The following is a 23,188-nucleotide window of genomic DNA, read 5'->3' as shown; positions in this document are numbered from 1 at the left end:
GCCACATATATAAACATATAAACAGACGCCCTCGTTTATATGTGTGTGAACGTATTACGGGTGTGCTTTTGAGGACGGTAAGAAGTAAGGGCTCATCCCCACTTCAGTTCACTCAGACTCCGTTGTTTCTGAAAGCGGGTACGTGTAGGACTGTGGAAGTTGTCCTTGGTGGCGTCAGGACCGCTCCCTGGATGCGCGCATTTGTGGGTAGGAAATGAGAACTTGGTCTGTTAGCCGCGTTGGTCTGTGGTACACACACGGATCCAGTTCCCGTCCCTCACTGCCTGCGTGACAGTCACTGGGCTCTCTGAGGCCCCCTTTCCCCTTCTGAGAGGGGCAGCTCTCAGGTTCTCAGCACTGGCGGAGTTGCTGATGGCGGCACGGCTGTTTTCTTCTGCCCCTGGTGGAGCCCTGAGCCCCTGCCTTTGGCTCAGCCTCTGCCAGTTCCAGGCGTGCCCGGGCATCTCCCTGGCCCCGTGACCCTGTGCTCCGGAAGCTGGGTGCAGAGAAGAGCGTGATCTCCCTCCCAGAAGGAGGACAGGTGCTAGCAAGCCCTTGACGTTCCCTGGTTGGAGTCTGCTCTTCGGAATTTCATGTCATAGCGCAAGTCTCGCACCCACACTGGCCGGCAGCTCCAGGAAGAAGCATGGGGAGCACTCTCAGGAGACAGGGGCCTGTGTCTGCTGCAAATTCCTGATGTGTGGAGTTGCTGAGCAAATGGGGGTGTGCTGGAAGTGTACAACGGACCCCAGATTTCAAAGACTTGTTATGAAATAAAGAATCTCGAATATGTGCCTGGGTGTCTCAGTCGGGGAGGCGTCTGCCTTCAGCTCAGGTCATAATCCCAGGGTTTTAGGATTGAGCCTCACACTGGGCTCCTGGCTTGGTGGGGAGCCTGCTTCTCTCTCTGCCCCTCCCCCATGCTCATGCTCTCTCTCTGTCAAATAAATAAAAATCTTTAAAAAAAATAGGGAATATAAAATTGTGCCTCTGAAGTGCTATTTTGGATACATTGGCATAAGTTAAAATACATTATTAAAATCCATTTCGCCTGTGCATTTACTGCTTTCGAACATGGCTGCTAGAACATTTGAACTCGGACATGTGGCCAGTGGCACATTCTGCCGGAAGGTACCGTCACACCCTCGGATCTGCGGCCACAAGTCACAGTGTGTCACTTGTGTTTTGCCTTTGCAGATCACAGCTGCACAGCCAGTCTGTTGTCACGGTGATAGGTGGTGAGGAGCATTTTGAGGACTATGGCGAGGGCAGCGAGGCGGAGCTGTCCCTGGAGACCCTCTGCAACGGGGAGCATGGCTGCAGAGACCCTACTTTCCCTACCCCCAGGTAACGCAGCCTTTCACTGCTGGGGTGTGTGTGCATGTATGGACACGTGTGTACGTGTGTGTGTGTGTGTGTGTGTGTGTGTATGTATTGGGAGGGAGGGAGGGTAGGAGGAGAGAACACTTCAGTTATGTAATATAGCATAGTTACCACGTTTTACATTCAGTCTCTTGTAGCTGCAAGTTTGTACCCTTTGGTCAGCCTCTGTGGGGGGCTGTGATGATGTCTTTAGCATCAGAAATGATGTCTTTCACTTCATCTCCTTCTAATGATCTGGGGGGTTCTGGCTGCCTGAGCTGAAGGGTGAGGCCTTCACTCATGGGGCTGGGTCCTCCCAGATCTCCTTCCTCTTAGGGCTTCACTCATGTCCATACGAGGGGCCTGTACACCTGGCCGCCTGTCACTGGTGACTGGCCCATCTGAGGCCGTTCCTGCCCCTACAGGCGAAACTCCTGCCCGGCTCAGCAGCTGGTGCGTGTCAGCCACCTCTCCCCTTGGTGGCCCGCTCTCGAAACCCTCACCCTTTGCTGACAGCAGAAGCCGAGTATCTCTGAACCCGCATCTGCGAGACCCTTCCTTTCCACAGATGGTTGCCTGCCCTAGAGGACCCACTGGCCTGGGAGAGGGCCTCTGTGGCAAGTCTCTGGGAGTTGGCGTGAGTGACATGCGTGAGTGTTTTTAGCAGCTTTCCTTCTTGGTGCTGTCGACGCGGAGGCGAGGCCTGGGGGCAGCTACACTTGTGTCTGTCCAGCTTGGTAGTCTTCCTTGTCTGCTTAGTCTATGCCTCTCATGCGGTCTCTCACATTTTCTGTCTCAGGTGGGACTTCCACACCACCAGTGACATTTCCCCTCAGCCTGTCTTTACGTGGAACCTCCACCTCGGCTTGCAAAAGCTGGCAGGCCCTAACACCCCAGGGACACAACCGCCTCTCTGCCTTCATCTTCCTGCAACAGGCGCCCACCGGTGCCCTGAAGGTCCACTGAGACTAGGTCACAGGGAGGCAAATAGAATCCCGAGTTTCTAACGAAGGTCCAAATGACGACAGAGTTAACGCTGACGCCTCACGCATGCACCGTGTCTGAGGCTACTGGGCTCAGAGCGGTTACTGAAGTAGCTCCAGTCCCAGAACTGAGACCCCCCCTTGTGCTTTGCCCTCCTGTTGATGTGTTTTGGACAAAGGAGAAAGTAGTATGTCCGGCCATTTACTTGTTAGAGAAGCTTTTTTGTTTTACGATGAAGCCCGTGGGCCACACCTGTTTCCTCTAAGCACCTGACCAGGAAGGAGCAGGTGTGTGGCCAGGTACCCTGCTGCTCGAGCTGGTGCGTGTCACCGGTCCTGGAGGTGATGTTGAGGGAGGTGGGCTCCCGGCAGTTGAAGGAAAGAGCCAGAATCCCACACAGCCGGGCACCTGACAGCATGCTTCTGTCCAGCCCCTCCATGGAGTGGCAGACAGCCTGGGGTGCGCACTGTGTCCTGAGCGGACACTTCTCGTCTCTCTAGCACCGACCCGCTGGCCGCGAAGCTGCACTGCATCCTCACTGACGAGGCTTTTGAGTTTTACTGTAGCCAGTGCCACAAGCAGATCAACCGCCTCGAGGATCTTTCCGCTCGCCTGAATGATCTTGAACAGAATAGGTAACGGTCTGGTGCCTGGCCGTGCTCTTTGTCTACACGGAGGGAGAGTCTAGGTCGCCGCACTCTGGCCGGTGGCTCTGGCCATGGGTGCCACTGCCGCCAAAAGACGAGTGTGCCGGCAGTGGGACTCTTCCTCCGCCCTGTCCCCGGCCCCGCATGAGCTGAGCCTGTGTCTGGTGCCCTCTGCCCTCCTTGGTCTGTGTGCATGCCTCCATCCGAGCCACCGCTTCTGGTCCCATGGGAGCAAGCTGGCTTCACACACTGTGTCCCTTGTGAGGAAATCCAGTGTGTGAAAGCGTGTCTGCGCCTCAAAGGAGATACTGTCCTCATTTTACTGCAAGATTTCCTTAACTGAGAGTCACATGAAAGGGCTTTGTGAAATTTAAAGTAACATTTGGTCCTTAGAAACTAATTTGTCGAGGTCCCTGGGTGGCTTTGTTCAGCATCTGACTCCTGAATCTGGCAAGGGTCATGATCTCAGGATTGGGAGATCGAGCCCCACGTCAGGCTCCACAGTCTGCATGGGGTCTGCTTGGGATTCTCTCTCACCCTCTCTCTGCCCCTTCCATAGCTCATGCCCTCTGGCTCTCCAAAAAACCCCCCAAAATAGATTTGTAAATAGCTTTCAGGAGTGTATGTTTAAATCATGTGAGCCTTTTCATGAACCTCCTTTTTTTGTTTTTTTTAAAGATTTTTTATTTTTACAGCCTCTCTACAGCCAACTTGGGGCTCAGACTCCTAACCACAAGATCAAGAGTCACATGCTCTGCTGACTGAGCCAGTCACGTGACCCTGGGACCCTTTTCTGTGAGGCTGCCTCAGACTCTGTTACCAGAATACCCAGCTTTGCTACCCTGTTTTTTGATGGGTACCCAGGAGCCAGCATGTGCCTGCTGCCCCCGGCCTTGGTCGGTCCCCATTCTGTCCCTCTTCCCCGTCTCCCAGTTCTGGGTTGTGTCTGAGTGTTTGCCTGCCTCTCCGTCCTCCATCCCCAACCCTACTCAGGTCAACGCTCCAGAAGGAGATGGTTTCCTTTTGCTGGCTCCCCACAACTTGATACGCTCCACTTAAAGAGACTGGGTCCAAGGGGTGTGTCCGTGTTCACATGTCTGAGCGTGTTGTTGATGTAGCTTCTTGTGTGGCTGGCTCCGTGCCACGCAGCGCCAGCCCGGCAGAGGGGGTGCGGGCCACAGAGAGCATGCACGCTGGCCAGGGCAGGATGCTAGGTGCTGATCAGGGCTGTGTGCTCCCGGGTGGCAGTCTGGAGTGGCTTCCTGGAAGAGGGGCCTGGTGCCGCTGCAAATTACAGAACGTGTGGCAGAAAGGCCAGCCATCCTGACGGTTTCAGTGTGTTTGGAGAAGTTGTCTTTTGCAGACTGTTCCCCTGTCTTGAGGAGCCTGCGGCCAAGGCCAGCTCAGGCTTCCTGGCAGGTCGCTGTGGTCGGCAGCCCTGCTGTACCCGTGGACCTGCCTGTTGTCTGGTGGAGCCACTTTGTTGTCTTCAGCCCCTTTCTCGGGTTCTGGGTGACACCCGCAGCACAGGCTGCAGCCCAGCACATGCCCAGTCGAGTGGCGAAGATTCTGTGTGGCCATTTGGCAGCTTCCCGAGGGGATCTGGGGGGGTCCCGGTGGTACTGACAGCACCTAGCCTTCTGGGGGACTTCAGAGACCTCCTGGCCTCTATCATAGGGAAAACCATTCTTTCACTTCACGTAGCATGTGTTTAGCTGGGTGCGCTCCTGGAAGGTCCCTCCAGCTGGCCTTCCATACAGAGACCTGCTGTCCTGCTGTCGTGGGTTCGAGTACAGGAATGCTTGTCTGTGTTTGAGGGTCAGCACAAAGAGGTGGGTCCGGTCTCTCGTTTCTGGAGTGGTCTTTTCTGTGCTGAGAACCTGCCTCAGCATGGCCACAGTTGCCTCTGTTGGGGCTTTTGAGGGGGAGCTTGAGGTGCGTCCCCATGCAGCTGGCAAGTTCTGTGGGGCCTTGTGCACAGTCTCAGCCATTCTCCGAGGAAAACCCAGTCAAGGTGGGTTCATGTGCCATTAAAGTCATCACTGGAGCCACAACACAGCTGTGGGGAAACTTATTCCCAACACTGAAGTGAAGAAGACCGAAATCTTGCTTGTTGGTTTCCATGGAATTGTCATGAAATCAAAGTGTTTGGTTTTGGTTTGTGGATGGTAAAAAGTGATTCAGTCCTAACTGTGTCTGGAAGCTTTGAAGTCAAACGTATTTTTCTTTCTTTCTTTCCTTCCTTCCTTTCTTTTTAAGATTTTATTTATTTGAGAGAGAATGAGAGTGAGCACAAGCAAGGGGAACAGCAGAGGGAGAAGCAGGCTCCCCGCTGAGCCAGGAGCCCGATGTGGGGCTCGATCCCAGGACCCTGCGATCGTATCCTGAGCCGAAGGCAGAGGCCTAACCACTGAGCCGCCCAGGTGCCCCTGTCAAATATATTTTCTACCCACTGAACCTCAGAACATGCCTATCTATAGTGCCGATTCTGTTTTCCAGATACCTGGGAGCCTCTATGAAAAGATTCGTTTTGTAAAAATTAGTAAGAATATTAAGAAATCAAGAGTATAAAGCCTATTTTCAAATTACAAACCTCAAAACCGGACTGGCGGTACAGTCTGTGCGAGGTCGCTATGTACCCTGACTCCCTTGCCACTCAGAGGAAGTCGGCCAGGAGAGGGGAGCACACAGTGGTTCACACGAGGAGCTTTAACGAGGAGGAACCGCATGTGGGGACTATGACGAGACGCCGGCCGCTGAGAGTGAAGGGGGCTTGCTCCAACAGCGGTTCTGAGGGGCAGCCGCCGCCAGCGGGGGAGCTCAGCTGCTCCCCACACCGGGGGACTTGTCCGGAGCTTACCTTCTGGATCGTGGTGGAAGTCTGCCCTCTGGCTGCCAGAAGGCCTCACGAGGAAGGGCCTCAGCAGAGGTGCTCTGAGAGGGAACTCCCGGTGGAGCTGAGAGGACGCCACCGCGCGGGATCTGGGCCCGGATGGACCAGATGTCCCTAGGACAAGAGGACAGGTAGACACATGGACATGTGGGAGCCCTCCAGCACCCTCTACTGGTAGAAACTGCAGAGGAAGAATTGGCGAGGGGCCCAGATCCATTTCTACAGAGCAAGTAGGTGGGAATCGAGGTGGGAGGCAGCATAGCTGACTCTGCTGGGCCGTCCCTGGCCTGGGCCGCGAGGGAGTTGCAGTGTGTGTGAGAGTTTCAGCTGAAGGGAGGCGCGCCACGGCTGGTTCTGGTGCCGGAGGGAGAGCTGCCCCTCGTGGGCCGGCCCGTGGCGTAGCAGTCGCGTTGGAGAAGAAAACTAGGGGCTGGCTCAGTGGGTGAGGTGTCTGCCTTCGGCTCAGGTCACCGTCTCAGGTCCCGGATGCATCCTGCATGGGGCTCCCTCCCTGCTCAGCAGAGTCTGCTTCTCCCTTTCTCTCTGCCCCATGCTGTCTCACCCATGCTCACCATCTGTCTCTCTCGCAAATAAGTAAATAAAATCTTAAAACAACAACAACTCTGGACTTCAGAAGTGAACGGTAAGGTAAGTTCGGCCCTTTTGGCCACTGCAGATGTTCTGTTTGCCAGACGACACATGGTTGACCGTACTTACTGCCGCAGAAGTGGCCGCAGAAGGGGCCTCCAGGTCGCCGCCAGGCGGGATTTTGGACCCTGTGGTTTCACTGCCTAAGTCAAAGCTTGATGACAGAACTTTCCTGTCACCAACAGGCCTGTGTCCCGTTTCGTGTGGAGGCCGCTGATGGCCACGTGATGGGTGGGGGTGCATTTGGGGCGTGGCAGTGGCTGGCAGCTCAGACCCAGCACGGTGGCAGGTGGGTGCGGTGCTGGACTCGGCTTCTGAGCTGAGGTCTGGTCGTGGCTCTGTCCAGGGTTTCTGTGGGAGTAATGTGACTTGCCTTGGCCTTGGCGAGGCCCTGAGATTGCTCCCGTGTCTCCGAGTGCTTTGCTGAGCAGGCCTTTCTGTGCATGGTGCTGGCCTTGGGGGCAGGCGCTGCCTGCCTGTGAACATGCACCCCACCCCATATCTCTTCAGCCTGTGTTTCCTGTTTCCTCCCATTCCTCCCCGTCTGTTCTCTGACATGATTTTCCTGTTTGTTTTGATTTTGCACAGTCCAGTGAAGCGGCTCTCCAGCAGGAAGGTGGCAAGGTAGGAGACCTTCGTTATTCACTGAGATGTCCTTCCGAGATTTATCACTGACCACAGCTCTTTACAAACGTGTTTGGAAGTACCATTCTCCAAGGTACTTTCTGACACCTTTGGAAGTCACTTGTCGCAGTTGGGACTGAAAGTAATTCTCAGGGGTGAGTTCTGAAAAGAATAGCCGCCGCTGTGAGCAGTCCCTGGCCTGCGGTGGGGAGGTTTGTGCTGGAGGCTTCTGGCGTGGCGCCCTTCTTACCGCGTCTTCGCTGTGAGGTCCGGGCCGGGCTGGGGCATCCCCAGGTGTCTGCTGTCCACTAGCCCACGGTAGCATCTGCGAGGGTCATGGCGGAGCCCAGGTCTGGGTTCTGGGTCGGCCTCCTCCAGTGGCTCTGCTCCTCTCTGGCTCTCCAGGCTGAGGAGGAGGGGGAGGACATATGCCTAACACCGCGTTTCTGAAGAACACGCGCTTGTGGCCATTTCTGCACCTTCCAGCTGGGGTCCACCTGTTGGCCTCCTGCAGGCCTCCTGCAGGGATAGACGGCGGCAGTGGGTACCCGCCCCGCCAGGCTGGCTCTGGGGACAGTTTCAGCAGGGCTTGTCCGGTGACCACATCCTTCACAGGACGCCGCGGGACGCTCACTTATGTCCTTTCTCAGACACGTCTTCTTCCAGAGGCAGTGATGGCTGTGGTATCGCTACTGGTCCGCCTTCTCACTGTGCCCCTGCACCCCTGCGCCCCTGCACAGAGCACCCCCCGGCCCTGCGGCCCCTGTGTGTGCGCCAGGACTTGTTTCCCCGCTTGTCGCTTCGCGCCCGGATCCTTCTTAATGTTTCTCATCTGTGTTCTTGTCCGCTCGTCTTACTCCTCCTTAAGAAAAGGGGTGCCCTGGAGATAATATTTTTTAAATTTTTATTTTTTAAAGATTTTATTTTTTTGAAAGAGTAAGAACATGAGCAGGGTGAGGGACAGAGAAGCAGGCTCCCCACTGAGCAGGGAACCCGATGCGGGGCTCAATCCCAGGACCCCAAGATCATCACCTGAGCCAAAGGCAGAGGCTTAAGCCACTGAGCCCCCCAGGTGCCCTGGAAATCCATTTCTGAGATCTTGCTGGGTGCTTTCCTCCCATCTTTTGGCTTGGTGTAGAATTATAGCTTGCGAACCCCTCCCATTCCCAGATTCTGCAGGAACTGCTCAACACCTTCCAGCACTAGGGCTGCTGCCTGGACCCTGAGGTTTGCTGGTTATCTCTGTGTCCTTTTCTCCAGAAGCTTTTCACATGTCTTCTCTGCCCCTGAAGTTCAGAGTCTCTACGATGAGTCTTGTGAGTCCTTCTTCCCATTAATCATGGTGGGCAGACCGACAGATCGTTTCCACCCTTCGTCCCAGGAACCTTTCTCGAGCTGTTGATAGGGTTGTCTGTCCCCCATCCTCCCTGTGAAACCCCTGGGTGTGGCCTTAACCACCTCATCCTTGCTTCCCCCACACTGGTCCACTCTGGCCCCTCCTTTGACGAGCCACAAGCTTTTTCTCCCCATCTCTTCTTCCCTGTGTCCTTGTCTGTCTTGTTCAAGTTCTTGCTCGCAGCTGCTGGCGGGTGTGTGGTGTGGACAGTCTCGCTGCCTTCTGGTTTCCCAGAGAGGAATCAGGCCTGGCTGTCGGCCTTTGGGGTTCCGTGCTGGGCTATGGGTGGGTGTGTCTGCTGTCTGTGGGCCCCCCTCTGTGAGCTGTGGTCTCGAACCCTCCAGTGCGGTCTCAGGTGGCGGCTGCAGCCCTCCTGCCCCTTCCCTACACCTCCTCTCTTGTGTGTGGCGTGTGAGCCTCCTGCTGATCTCTGTAGTCCTAGGGGCTTAGGACCCAGCAGAAGTGAAGGTCACCCACCCTCCTCTGCACTCGTTCTCACCAGCCCCCTTGTAGAGGGCATCAGACTCCAGGGAACACGATGTTTGTTCCAGACCCCACAGGGATTACACGTTTGGCATTGCTTGCCTCCTCCCCCTATCCGTGTTTCACCCCACAGACGCTAAAGGGGCTGAGATGAGGGAAGGTAAGAACCTCCGCCCATCCTCCCACATCAAGGTTGTGGCCGGGCCCTGTGGCCCCGGGGCCGTGCTGCCTCAGCTGTTGGGGTGCGTCTGCCCGCTGCTTGGAAACAGCCTCTGAGAATGTGAGCTCCCCTTCGCAGAGACACTTTGGTGAGAAAGCCCGGTCCGTAGGTGTCTGTAGTTACGGTTCACACACAGCCTGTTCTCCAGACTGTACGCACACATGCACGTGCACACACACACATGGTTGTGATCTGCTGCCATGTTGCACTTAAAACTGGCACTAGAATTCTAAGTAAACTCAAAATACGTGGTACTTTACTCTTCATGGTGACTCAGGCCTTTGTACACAGCCCTGTGATAGGACTGTGGGGTTTGGAATCACTGGCTCTGGCCTCCATGACCTGGCTGTGTGCTTACCGCACATGGGCGTGGCTGTGGGGTCAGCCTGTGTGTGAGGACCTGGAGGCAGCCGCACAGAGCTGGCCTCAGGCCAGGCGGGGTAAGGGCAGTGCCAGTGGGACTGCCACAGGGCAGAGGGCATTCTTGGTGCGTCAGACGTCTCCCATGGCACCTTCTCCTGCTGGGTCTCCTGAGGGAGGGTGGGTTGATGTGAAAGAGGCGCTCCCCCTCAGCAGTGCCCGAAGTGGCCACATGCTAGCTGCCCCCTTCCTGTCCCGTGTCCAGCCCTTGGGAGGCCGTGAGCTTCTGGAAGCTCAGGAAGGGGTGACGGGTCAGACTGTGGCTCCTCTGCAGGGTGGTCTCTGGTGCCCCAGCACTTATGTTAGGAGCTCTTGGTGGGGCCAAAATCATGGGCGTTTGAAACAGCAACTGGACAGAAACAGGATGACTCTTTGGGTTCAGTCCACCCGGACACATTCAGGGGTAAAGACGGCTGCCTTTTTTTCCCCTTTGAACATTTCTGGAAGAAATTTGAGGAATGTACAAGCTCAGTCAATACCAAAAAGAAAACAGAACTTCATACATTTAATAACAATTTTATGTGATGGACATCTTCTGTGTAATTTTAATAGTGTTTTACTGAATTCTTACTCTGCGTTACATCTTTCACAGGAGCTGTTTCTTTGTAAAATCTCGTTGACTCCTCATCCTAGCTTGTGACCCCCAGTCTCGTGGGAAAGTAGGGCTCAGGGAAGAGGAGCGGCTGTGTCAAAGACACACAGCTCTGAACATCAGGCTGCTCAGTTTGGAGCCTTGGTCGCCACAGGGGGACACGCTGCTGGTACTCTGGGCCAGTGCTGAGAGCTTGAAGTGCAGCTGGGTGAGAGCTGCTAGAGTGTCCGCCAACAAGACTCTAGAGGGACTGCACACATGTGTTTGCTGACCACCTGCTAGGGGGCCAGGGACTGAGGAGCCAAGGCAGGAGTTCTGAGGGCATCGAGGGGGTTTTCACAGGCCCATGGGAGCTCCTGATGTGGTTCAGGGGGATAGGGGCCCTGTCGCCTGTGGTGCTAGGCCCTTGGACCTATTGCCGCAGAGGACAGTTGGGTCTGTGCACCTTCCCAGGCTTGACCCCTGAGAAACCCTGGGTGAGACCCTGGTCTCTCCCTGTCCCTGCCACGAGGAGTAAGTTTGAACATGTGGATGACGCTGCATCTGGAAGTCAGGATCCTGAAGTAATGTTGCACGGGCCCATGGCAGAAGAGGAGATGATTTCCTATCACAGGGGAATGAAGTCATTTTTTATTACTGAGGACAAAGTACCTTCACCCATTTGTTGCCAGGGAAGGAGGCTGAGAGGTCGGGTTCCAGAGAGCAGCGGGGACTCTTTCTGACCCTTGGGCAGCAGCGTCCTGCCAGGACCCTGCTGGCAGAGACCTGGGCCCGCGCCGTGGGTTCTGGTTCTCAGATGGGCCTGGAAATCCCCATGTTTCCAGAACTCGTGATCGTGCCTCTCGCCGCTCTGCTGGAAGTCCTTCTTTGGACTGGCCTCTTGTTTCTTCTCTTCAGGAACCTGCACCAGTCAGCGGCCCTGACCATGGACACCCTGCAGGACCCCGCCCCGGACCCAGTGGAGTGCATGGAGGAGGACATTGCAGATAAGGTGGGCCCCAGGGTGCAGGCTGGAGGGAGGGCCCCTACTGAGAACAGCCAGGTCTCGGGGCACTTGGGGGGCTGCCATGTCAGGGTGCAGACCACATGGGGTGATGGCTTGGCCGAGGGGCAGTGATGGTGCCATCAGGGGTGACTAGCTCCTCCGCCAGTCCTGGCATTGTCCAGTGGTCAGGGGTGGAAGGGGACATTTCCTGCTGTGTGTGAGAGGGAGCTGAGAGGTCAGATGTCGCCTTTATTTGTCTGTGGGCCCATCCAGGCGCACTGATGCTCAGAGGCACCCTTCACCTGGCCCCTGGAGGCAGGCTCTTAGGGTTTCAGGTGGTAATCACAGAGCCAGACTACTATGGACTCGCAGTTCCCAGAGAGGCTGTGTGGGGTGCGTTCCTTGGGGCAGGGCGACTTCGCTGTGGAAGCAACCTCAAGCTTCCCGAGGGCCTGCTCAGCAGGAGATGAGAAGGGGTGGGAGTACACCCCACCTCCTCCCATCCCCCTGTGCTCACTCCGTCCCGTTCCCCCCGTGCTCTCTCCCTCTCATCCCCCCCATGCTCACCTTCTGTTCCCACCCCACACCCATGCCCACCTCCTCCTTGAACAAGGTGGACCCAGCTCTGGCCTAGTGGACACTGCCGTCTAAACAGTGGGCTGGGAATGCAGGCTATCTTGCCTCTGGACTCTGAGGCCACTGTGTCACTCCCAAGGTTGTCTTCCTGGAGAAGCGGGTGTCGGAGCTGGAGAAGGACACAGCTGCCAATGGGGAGCAGCACAGCCGGCTGAGGCAGGAGAACCTCCAGCTTGTGCACAGGTGAGGCAGGAGGGTCTCTGTGGTCGTGGTCATCTGTCCGTGTGACAGCCTGGCCCTCGTGGCCCTCTGCACCTCCCAGAGCAGGGTCTCCGCTGCCACAGGTGCAGCTCCCATCTGGAGCTGTCCCTCCGCTGGCTGCTGGGAGCCAGCTCTGGGCACCTCCAAGTCCCCTCAGGACGCAGAGGAAAGAGCAAGGGGAAGCACCTCCTCAGCTCTCAGGCCCGGCAAGGCCGGCAGCCACACCACCCGCACCGAGCACATGGTAGAGGCCGGCCTCCTAGTTGGCAGAGGCCGCCTGGGGAGGGAGGACTGGGACCCTCTCCTGTGGGCCCCAGCTCTTGTCCCCGATCCTGAGAACCCATCGTGACTCTGACGTGCCAGAGATGGGCTTGTTGCTCCATGCTGATGGCTGTGTTTGAGGCATGGGCGTCCTCCTCTTTCCCTCTACTGTGTCCTGAGGGCCACCACGCCCGCTGTCAGAGCCAACAGGTGGGGACAGCAAGGGTGGGGCCTCCAGAGCCCCCTGCCCCTGGGTGTGGGCCTGACCCTGGAAGCATGCTGGTCCTTGCAGGCTCTTGGCAGCAGAGGTGGAAGTACAGTGGTAGCTGCCGAGCGGCAGGACACACAGCCTGGCCCAGTTGGGCCCCATGCTGAGGAGGGCAGTGTGTCACTGAGGGAGAGGCATGACCTAACCCCCCACACCTTTCCGTGTCACAGACCGGCTTGTGCCACACATACCCAGCTGAAGGCAGCATGTTGCCAGGCGGCACAGGGGCTTGGCTCGGGAGTTGCCGCTCTCTGGGCTGTGTGGACATGCAGCTGGGTGTGCGAGCATATGACGGAGGGTGGGGTGGCCCCAAGGGCGTGAAGGAGGATCAGTGCTGCGCTCCGTGACTCCAGGCAAGGGCCCTTCCCCTTGCAGCCTCCACAGGCTTGCCCCTGACCCGGGCAGCAGGGCTGGTCACAGGCCCCATGGCTCACTCGACTCCTGCCGTGACGCTTTATCCTGGATGGCACGTGCTTCCCTGACCTCGCTCTGCTGTCGGGCCAGCAGTCTGCTCTTCAGAGGCTGGGGGTTCGAGTGGTTCGTTCCACCAGGTGCCCCCCGCACGCCACTAGCACAGTTGCAGCAGGTCCTCTGTGCAGCCAAGAGCCTGGGCTGGACCCTGCACCCCGCCCAGGCTCTCCCAGCAGGGCCGGCCCATGTGGTCCTGCTGCCCAGCTGAGGGTGGGCCCGGCGTGCTCGCGGAGGGGCTTCGGGGATGTTTGTCCCCCTGCCTGTCCGTGTCCAGGGAAACCTGGCTGGGCCAGGCTGTCTGGTGAGGCTCCATCTGATCTGACGGCCCTACCAGTTACCTACGTATGGAGTGGAAAGTCCATGGCCTTTGCCCGATGGCCTGCCGTGTCCAAGCCTATGGGTGTTTCTTGGGCTGTTTCCTGAGCTCTCCTAAAAACATGTTTCTGCTGCTTCTTGAGGGTTCCTCATGTTCACAGTGTCTCTAGCCTGCTGCATGGCTGCTGCCCCTTTACCGGCATCCCAGCGGTCCCACACGGGTTCTCAGGCTTGCGGTTTGTTCATCCGATTGTTTTAACATGACTGATTTTGGAGGGAGGGAGAGAGCCCGAGTGTGCATGAGCAGGGGTGCGGCCGAGAGAGAATGGTCAAGGCGGCTCCTCACCGACTGCAGAGCCCGATGTGGGGCTCCATCCCAGGACCCTGAGCTCACGATGGAGCCGCATCCCAGGGTCCGACGCCTAACTAGCTGGGCCCCCAGGCGCCCCCCCCCCCCCCCCCCCCGTGCTTGGCTTCTTGCTTTCTGGATCCTGTGTTTTCCTCTTCTCTGGCTCGCTCGTTGTCTGCGGAGGGCATCCCCGGCTGGTTCCTTGGGGAGGGCGCAGAGGAGCGGTCTCTGCCAGTCCGCATGTGTCTGCAGTGTGTCACCCACGGAGGGTGGGGCTGCGTCTGCAGCCACAGCAGGAAGTTGGCAGGTGGGCGCCAGTGCCCTCTGTGGGGTCTGGGCTCTCACCTGGGACACTGGGAAGGCCCCCCATTTCCTGTGATGGCACAGGATTCCAACCTTTAAATCTCTGAGATACCCCGCAGCTTCAGGAAGGTCTTCAGAATTATTTCTTTGTACGTTTTGTTCTATCTCCTTATCTCTCCGAACATCTGTTCATCAAATGTGTTAGACCTTATGGAAGTTTCTTCTCATTTTCTTTACTTTCCTGTTCTCTAATTCTGCCGTTTCCCTCTTTTTAAGCAGGTTCCACACCCACTGTGGAGCCCAACATAGGGCTTGATCTCACAACCTGGGCTTAGCTCAAGGGTTGGATGCTGAACTGACTAAGCTGCCCAGGCACCGGTTTTCCTCTTTTTTTTTTTTTAAGATTTTATTTATTTATCTGTCAGAGCGCGTGCAAGCAGGCAGGGGGGCAGACAGAGTCTGAGAGAGAAGCAGGCTCTCTGCTGAGCAAGGAGCCTGACGTGGGGCTGATGCGGGGCTCGAGCCCAAGAGCCTGGGATCAGGACCTGAGCTGAAGGCAGCAGCTTAACTGACTGAGTCTGCCAGGTGTCCCCATTTTCCTCTTTTGAAAAATGTGATATCCTTGGTCTTCTCTTTCAACACTCTGAATTTCCCTATTTATTTATTTAAATGTGTGTTTGCTTTTGTCTCTTTTCTCCACTTTGCAGATTTTTTTTCTCCCAAAGATTTCACTCACTGATCTGACACAGAGAGAGACAGCGAGAGGGGGAACACAAGCAGGGGGAATGGGAGAGGGAGAAGAAGACTCCAGTGAGCAGGGAGCCCAATGCAGGGCTCGATCCCAGGACCCTGGGGTCATGACCTGACTTGAAGGCAAGCGCCCGACAGCTGAGTTCCCAGGCGCCCTCTCTTACTGAATTTTTTCTGACTTCAGATGTTCTGCTCCTGTTCCCTGTGGGGCAGGTCACACACTCTGAGGTGTGAATTATAGGGCTTTCTCCTGTGTGAGGTGTGTTTTCTCTGATGGTTTTGGCTGCTTTTGTGTCGACACCTTTTGTATGGAGTCTGTGATCTCTGGCACTCTGTTCACTCTTAGGTGTGAGGCACCAGAAAGAGGTTGAGAAGCCCTGTGTGCATGGAGGTGTGGGCTCTGTGGGCAGGGACTGGAGCCCTTCTCTTTGGGGTGGTCAGTCCCTGTGTCCTGCGGCTGCCCGTGGGGATCTGGTAGGCACCGGTGTCAGGGCCCCCACAAGAACATTCCCTTCTTCCTCATGTCCTCACTAACCCATCCCCTTGCCTCTGCCATGGGCAACCTGGGTGTGCCACCCGCAGGGTCAGTGAGGGCTCCTCTCGGGACTGGTAGCACCTGGTGGGCTTGTGCCACTGGGAAGGCTCCTGCCCGCACGCTGGGATGGGGGATGCACTGCCCAAAAGCGACAGAGACTGGTTCTGAGGCCCTGGGTACAGGTGTGGAAAGCAGAGGCTGTCTTAGCGGGCACGTCCTCTGCTTCAGAACCGCCCTTGGCCAGACCTGTGGGGGAATCTCTGCTGCCCCTCCTGCAGGGGGGCCCTGGTGCAGGGAGCAGAAGGCCTCTTACCTTCGCCCCTTTGCCTTCGCAGAGCCAATGCCCTCGAGGAGCAGCTGAAGGAGCAGGAGCTGCGAGCCTGTGAGGTGGCGCTGGAGGAGGCGCGGCGGCACCGGGAGCTCATGTGCAAGATGGAGCGAGAGCGGAGCATCGAGGTGGAGAGCCTGCAGGCCAGGTGGGCTGCCGCCCGGGGAGGGAGTGGACGGCAGAGGCCAGGGAGGAGCCACGCGAGGAAAGCTGTGAACCACACTCAGGCTCAGAATTTGCGGACAGACCCTACCCGGTGTCCTGTGGAGTCTGTCCTTCATCCTTTTTGAGGCTGGTGGGGTCCCCTTCTGCTTATCTGGAGGTGGGAGCCTTCAGGAGTCTGGAGAAGCGGGGAAGAGAAGCTGGGGGAGCATGCCCTGTGGGGAGCACACAGGGGGAGCGAGAGACCACCAGCTGCCCCAACGCAGGTCGCCACCCCCCACCCCCCGGGCTTCCTCCTGTCATGGGACGGGGCCCAGACGGCTCCCAGTGAAGAGTGGTTGGTCAGACCGCCTCCCTGAGGGCCGTGAGGGGTTTTGGTCACTGAGCCAGAGCCACTTTGAGAACTGGGAGGACTCCAGGGCTTGTGGCCTGCGGTCCTCTCCAGCACCTCGGCCGGGGGTGCGGCCGACTGGGTGGAAGAGGAGTCCTGTGAGGCCTTTCCAAGAGCAGGCCTCCAGGCTGCGCCCACCACCCGGACGTGAGGCCTCCTCACCAGCAGACACAGCCAGGCCCAGGCAGCTGGGGGACCTTCTTTCCTGGGCCTCAGCACAGCGTGGCTGTGTGTTCCTCGTCTGTGCGTGCGGGTAGCCTCTCCCCTGGGATTCTGAGCAGGGCAGCAGCTTGGTGGGGAGCGAGGTATACCAGGTGTCGTGAAGCCCTTGGGGGACGGGGCAGGACTCCATGTCACTGCTTCTGAGCAGACCTGCTGCCTGCTCTGTGTGGCTGGATCCGGTCAGCCTCCTACAGTTACCTGGGGGTGGGGACGGTGGGAGGGGTCAGCGCCCTGAGGTCAGCCCAGCATAAGGGCCTCTCTGGTGTGGCCCCAGTCTAGTGCGGTGCCCAAGAAGACGGTTTGCAGTACAGACGGCCATGGAAGGCAGCAGGATGGAGAGGACTGTGGAGCGGAGAAGAGGCTCCTTGGAGAAGGGGCTAAGTCTGTGGCTGGGATGGGAGTGAGGCCAGCGGGACTTCTCATCGTGTCAGAAAGTAGGGAGGTGCTCAGAGAAGCATGGATCTGCGCACGGTGATGGGGCAGCTGACTAGGGCTCCCAGAGGTCAAAGCTGTACCACTTTGAGTAACACACTAATGCTACTACCGGACCATAACCCGGAGCCCCACTCGACGTGAGCCCTGGTGAAGACGTGAGGAGCAGACAAGAGCCTTCCTCATTGAGGGATTCCCAGTAATGCGGGGAGATGTCCTCCGGGGCTGGAGCGGAGTCCTCCCTTCCCTGGGGCACGGACCGGGCCCAGTGACCGGCTTCCAGGGGACAGGGAACCGGCAGGAGGAGACACCTGGAAACACACCTTCACCAGATGATCCAGGCCCGAGGCAAGTCGTGTGGACTCAGCACTCGATTGGTGACAAGGGCGCCTCACCTCTGTGACCCGTCTCGTCCCAGAAACACCAGACAAACCCAGTGTGGGGGCATCGGAGCAAACATGGGACAAGAACTGCCCAGAATGACCAAGCTCACGAAGAGCCAAGGAGGTCCTACAGACTGCCACAGACCAGAGGGGCCCAAGGAGATGCGGCGACAGTGCAATGTGGCCCCGGGGTGGGAAGGGGCACCAGTGGGAAATCAAGTGCAGTGGGTGGTTTGGGAACTAGTGTGTCCCAGTGTGGCTGTGTGGGCGGCAGAGCCACCACAGCAATGAGTAAATGGCCTGCGGGAAGGGGGCCTGAGCCCACAGGGACCCTGCACTGCGTCTGCAGCTTTTGTGTAAACCCACAAGTGTATCTAGTGTATTTAATGACCGTCCTAGTTTAACGAAAAGTTGGGGCCTAGAGTACTTGAGTGATGCGTAAGGTCTGGGGCCTCCTGGGGAGCCTCTGTGGGTCCCTGGGTGACCCGCGGGGTGGCTGTCAGGACAGGGAGCCTCCCTTGACTCAGGGAGGCACATTTCCTGGGCATGAGGTCCCAGCCTTGTTCTCGTGTCTCAGGCTGCAGCAGCTAGACGAGGAGAATGGGGAGCTGAGGTCCTGTACGCCCTGTCTGAAGGCTAATATTGAGCGCCTGGAGGAGGTGAGCAGTCAGCTGGGAGTGCTGAGCGTGTGGGGCTCGGCCCCGAGACAGGTGGGCACGCCATCGGCCCGGCTAACGTCAGGGCGCTCCTCTGCCCTTTGCCCTCTGTCACTGACAGGTTCTTAGAGTGGGACGGCCCTGGGCCCACAGGCCCCGGGGATAGGGACAAGGACAGCTTGGGTCTGGCCATCACTTTGTTGGAGGGTGTTGGTCCCTGCCTGACATCCCAGCGTCCCCACAGACTTGGGTCCTTGGGTTCAGAGGTTCAGCTGAGATGGATGTGTGGTTGAATTCAGGGCCCACTTCAGTTAGACCCCCTATGCCTGGTCCTGCGGGTGTTCACTCGAGAGGCCTCTGCCCCCTTCCTCCCCTCCTTGCCAAGGTCCCCTGGGAAGCTGTGAACCCTGAGGACATCCAGGACCACATGGGCTCTGGCTCCTTTGAGCACTTCCTGCAGAGCCACTGTGGTCCTGCCCCAGCGTCAGTCCATCCTGCCCTGCCTCCCTTGGAAACCGTCCCTGTGGCCTTTGCAGCCACGCACAGCAAGAGCTCTCCAGGCCCACCCGTGCACTCGGTGCCCAGGGTCAGCGTGCCCCCAGAGGTGTGTGCACCTCGGTCATGATGGGGTGGCTTAGGGGCCGCCTTTAGGACTGACCCCAAGGGGCTGAGAGCGCTCAGGAGAGCTGTGCGAATGGGCAGCCGGTGGGCACGCCACAGTGGACATCCTCCCGTTGCAGGAGAAGCAGAAGTTGCTGGATGAGATTGAAGAGCTGTCCCTGCGGCTCAGTGATGAGCAGGAGAACCGGAGGAAGCTGGGGGACAGGCTGAGTCACGAGAGGCACCAGTTCCAGAGGGACAAGGAGGCAACTCAGGAGGTGAGCCTGGCACCCTCTGTGTCCGGAGACCCGAGGCCGGTAACCGGGTCCTGCCAGGCAGGGCTGCTGGGCGGGAGGGGTTTGGGAAGTGTGGCATCGTCCTCCTGTTTGGGAAGGGCACTGGGTGCAGCCAGAGGTAAGGACGCCGAGGGCTGGCACTTGCTGCCTCAGTGCCTGGAACCCGGCTCACCCACGCTTGCCCGCAGCTGATCGAGGACCTGCGGAAGCAGCTGGAGCACCTGCAGCTCTTCAAGCTGGAGGCGGAGCAGCGGAGGGGCCGCGGCAGCAGCGTGGGCCTGCAGGAGTACAACAGCCGCACCCGCGAGAGCGAGCTGGAGCAGGAGGTCCGCCGGCTGAAGCAGGTGCGGCAGAAACTTCCTGGGCCCAGCACGAGGCGGGGAGCATGCGGGGGGCTGGGGCGCTGGAAGCCCCTCTGGCCGGTCCCTGTGCCAGGTCAGCCACAGTGGGGTCCCGGCCACAGGAGTGAGGCTGCTGGTGTGCCTCCCACCCAGGATAACCGCACCCTGAAGGAGCAAAATGACGAGCTCAACGGGCAGATCATCAACCTGAGCATCCAGGGTGCCAAGAACCTCTTCTCCACGTCCTTCTCGGAGTCCCTGGCCGCGGAGATCAGCTCTGTCTCCCGAGATGAGGTGAGGCCTGGCCCGGCCACGTGTGCCATGGTCTGTGCACCAGGCTGGCGCTGACACCGCTCTTTCTGCAGCTCATGGATGCGATTCAGAAGCAGGAGGAGATCAACTTCCGGCTGCAGGATTACATTGACCGGATCATCGTGGCCATCATGGAGACCAACCCATCCATCCTGGAGGTCAAATAGAGGCAGGAAGGCCCAGCCTGGTGGGCCCAGGACCCCACCCACACTCAGGAGATGGCCACAGCACGCACGCACCTGAGATCAGTGGTTGGGCCAGGGCGCAGTGATGGGTCTGCAGAGGGAGAAGGAATGGGAGCCCAGGGCTGGTACCCACACAGGAGAGGGTGGGGCTGGGCTGCTCTCTGCAGAGATGCAGAGACGACGTCTCCAGCTCAGGTGAACCCTCTGGGAGCTCCCTCCCATGTGGCAGACGCCACTGCTGCCTGCCCACCAGGGAAGGAAGGGTGCGTCCCCACCAGGGTGGTTTTGCATGGTCTGCTCAGAGGCCGTCACCCGACAGCAGGGCGGCCCCAGGACCCTCTCGCCAGACGCGGTGGCATGCTGAGTACAGGCAGCCGAGGCGGTACGCGTCAGGGTCTGGCTAGGAGCTGCGGGGGTCCCAGCTTCCCCGGGGCTGGCTCCCGTCCAGAGGATCACTTCGGTCCAGTGCCAGACCCTCCCGTGGAGGCTGGGGCAGGAGCCTCTCTTCTGAAATCAGGATTTGAGAGTCTCACCATGCGGAGCCTGCTCTCTGGACCGGGTGGGTGTTGCTGGCCTTGGTGACCCTAGGTGCAGGCAGCGTCCTAGTGAGAAACTGCCTCCCGGCTGGGGTGGCCCCCCTGGCCTCCTGGAGCAGCCCCTCCCCTGGCAGGTCTCAGCTGCCCCGGGAGAGTCCTGGTTTCCTACGCAGAGTGCATGTTTCCCCTGGGAGTTGGAAGTCGAAGTGGCCGCCCTTCCCCAAGCTGGGTTTTGCAGGCGGCCAAGCTCTGCTGGCTCTCCCAGCACACAATTAAGAACGGAGAACAGGGCCCTCCCAGCAGCCTGGGGGCTTCGTTAAGGAAATCATTGCCTGGCTCTATGCCCCCACTGCCAGGCACCGCACCACCACGGGGGCCGCTGGGCCTGCACACAGACGGGCCACTGCTGTGTGCAAGTGTGCGTGAGAGGGCATGTGTGTGTGTGTGTCTGCGTGCGCGCGTGTGTGTGTGTGTTGCCCTGCGTCCCTCCGTCCTCCATGTGGCCCACCTTCTACACTAAGATTTAAGACGTTGCCTCGTATTGTACATTTTGGGGAAAGCCTTGGGTGTAAATCAGTGTAAACTTGGAGGAGAGATTTTTCTATCATGTAGAGTAGGTATTTTTTATAGATTGAAGGTTGATCAATTTTTTAATACTTCCAAGAGAGAAAACTATCTGTGTATACACATAAAATATATATATGTATGATAATAAATACTGGAACTCTGCTTTCTGTGCCCAGCCCTGCCCCGGTGACACAGATGTGGGTCTGTCTCTGTCCATCACTCAGTGGTCCCGTAACTGTACATAGGGGCTGCCGGGAGAGGCTTCACACAGACACCCAGACGTCGACGTGCACAGTGACCCTGTTGCCTTCCCTGGACAAAGACTTCAGGCAGAGCCGTGGTAGCCTGGATGCTGAAGGGCAAGGCCAGGACAGTCTCACTGAAGATTAAAGCTATCTATACACGCAGAGACCGGCTTCTTCCTCCATGGGGTCTGCGGGCTGGGTGGGGTGCCCCGGGCCTGGCCTGGCCCTCCAAGGTATCTGGGGGGCTCTGGACCATGTGAGCTCCGTAGGAGAGCTTCTGTTCAAGCTGACCCCTCCCACAGGTCCCAGGCTTGCACCTCCAGTCTGGACCCCCAGCAGAGCTCAGCCAGGGGGCCCTCCTGGGGTGAGGCCGTGTCAGGACCTTTGGGGCCATGGGTGTTCCTGGTGGACACACCGAGTGCAGGCTGGGTTGAGGGGCTGCATCCCAGGTCTGGGGCTTGGTGATGTCCCCAGGACATCATGCATGGTACCCAAACTGAGGGCACAGGCTCAACACAGGGTTTGGCTCAAAGATGAGGAAGGTCAGTCTAGGTGGTCGGGCTGGGGGGAGAGTGCAGGTACCACCATCATCAAGGGCACGTAGTGAAAAGATTCCGTGGGTAAGTGAGCAAATGTAATTTGAAGTGGGAGCTACCCAAAGTTCACAAAGTCAGTTCCCCAGCCCAAGCATCCACGAAGCAGCAAACCGTGCGTTTAACACCTCCCTCGCATGGAGCTAGCTGCCTGCACGTCAGAGACACGTGCACCACCTGAGGCTCAGGGAAGGCCAAGGATCCCACCCTCAGCGATCCGGCAGGGCACTGAAGCAGCTTGAGCCCAGGTATGCTGGCCCATGGGGCCAACAACCTGACGCCGATGGTGAGTGCACACAGTGTGGCTTGTGAGCAGGGGCCGCCAAGGTCAGGCCTGGGAGTCCTGGATGCTGTGTGAGATGGCAGTGAGGAGTGAACCTGGGGGGCTGTTGGCGTGTGGACATGGACATGCCCAAGGCCAACTTCCTGCCCAGAGCCACCTCCCCGCTACTTTCCCAGGGTCTAGAGAGTGTGTGAAGGTCCAGACTCTGGCCTGTGCTGGCGCTCAGAGCAGGTAATTCCCTGCACAGGCCCCAGTGCACTCATTAGCAAGCCCATCAGCGGGACTTGGGCCCTGCTGCCCACAGGTGGGACCAGCAGAACTTAGGGCCCGGGAGGGATGGCATTGTGCTGTGGCCTGGGATGCAGGCTTCAACCACACGCTCCCACTGGATGGAGCTCTGCACAGAGTGCCTGCTCAGCACTGGGGTGCCCAAGTGCTGCCGTGGCAAGTTAGGGTCAGTGAAGATCCAGGAGACACTTGTCCCCAGCCTGGACGCACTGGGTGATACCTGCTCTCCACCTACCTGTCTCTCTGGAGCCCGTAGGGCCCACCCCTGCCTAGGAGAAGCTGCAGGTAGGGAGGGGGCCTAGCTCCATCAGGTGTTTTATGCTCTTAAACATATGGGGGCTTATCCATGGTCTGGCCCCCCCAGCAGCCAATTCTGAGATCCCTGCCCTGGCCCTCCCAGGGTCCCCGGTCCGATGGGGAGATAGTTATCCACTGGAACAGGGCCTGGAGAACATTCACAAATCCACCATAAATGGAAACAGCAGTGCCCAGTGCCAGCCAGGAAGGGCACCCCCAGACCCAAGTGCACCCCTTCCATGTAGGGACCCTCCACCCTAACCCTGAAGTGACCTGGCCACAAGCCCCCCAGGCTGATCCTGTCTGAAGTCAGCTCATGTCTGTTGAGGACTGCTTGAACCCTCCAAGTCGGTCAGTCCTGCATGATGGAGGAGCACAAAGCAAGGAAGACAGCTTCTGGTGGGTGGGGGCATGGCTATCTGGTCCCTCCAGCTGTCCCTTGAGCACCGCCCACCCCCTGCCTTGGCCCTGCCCCAACCCAGCCATGCTAAAGGAAGGATGCCCCAGCACCTGCCCTTCCACCTGCTGGCAGCTCAGAGACCTGGAGGTGGTGGCCCTGGGAAGGGCCCTTGCTTTTTTCCTTATATGGGGATTTTTCCTTATATGGGATCTCTTCTCCTTTTAAGCCAGGCAGGGGAAGGGGTGGGGCAAGGGGTGGTTCACAAAAAAGGCAATGATGGGTCATTCCTTAAAACTGGCCAGAACACAGGTTGCGTGTCTCAGCACAG

At 58.3% G+C, this 23,188-nt stretch overlaps 1 protein-coding gene and 1 long non-coding RNA gene across 6 annotated transcripts in view; both read left to right on the top strand.

Moving 5' to 3' along the window:
- RAB11FIP3 (RAB11 family interacting protein 3) overlaps positions 1-21,161 on the top strand; it is a 77,118-nt gene extending 55,957 nt beyond the window's left edge. The window contains exons 5-15 of one of the 5 annotated variants that reach the window (XM_082713620.1): positions 1,198-1,347; positions 2,847-2,981; positions 7,123-7,158; positions 11,167-11,260; positions 11,970-12,073; positions 15,679-15,819; positions 17,839-17,920; positions 18,658-18,795; positions 19,002-19,157; positions 19,308-19,448; positions 19,520-21,161. In XM_082713620.1, the coding sequence (XP_082569746.1) occupies positions 1,198-1,347; positions 2,847-2,981; positions 7,123-7,158; positions 11,167-11,260; positions 11,970-12,073; positions 15,679-15,819; positions 17,839-17,920; positions 18,658-18,795; positions 19,002-19,157; positions 19,308-19,448; positions 19,520-19,633 (1,291 nt within the window). In that variant the 3' untranslated portion in view covers positions 19,634-21,161. The other 4 variants (XM_082713621.1, XM_082713623.1, XM_082713622.1 and 1 more) reach the window with 4 other exon arrangements.
- Positions 1,356-2,381, top strand: LOC309854514. Its single transcript, XR_014306273.1, has 2 exons — positions 1,356-2,012; positions 2,162-2,381. It is a non-coding gene; the product is annotated as an uncharacterized lncRNA (long non-coding RNA).
- Positions 21,162-23,188: the final 2,027 nt, after the last annotated feature.

The sequence above is a fragment of the Mustela nivalis genome (genome assembly GCF_964662115.1).
Source record: "Mustela nivalis genome assembly, chromosome: 19".
Classification (NCBI taxonomy): Eukaryota; Metazoa; Chordata; class Mammalia; order Carnivora; family Mustelidae; genus Mustela; species Mustela nivalis.
This window is presented reverse-complemented; position numbering and strand designations above follow the sequence as displayed.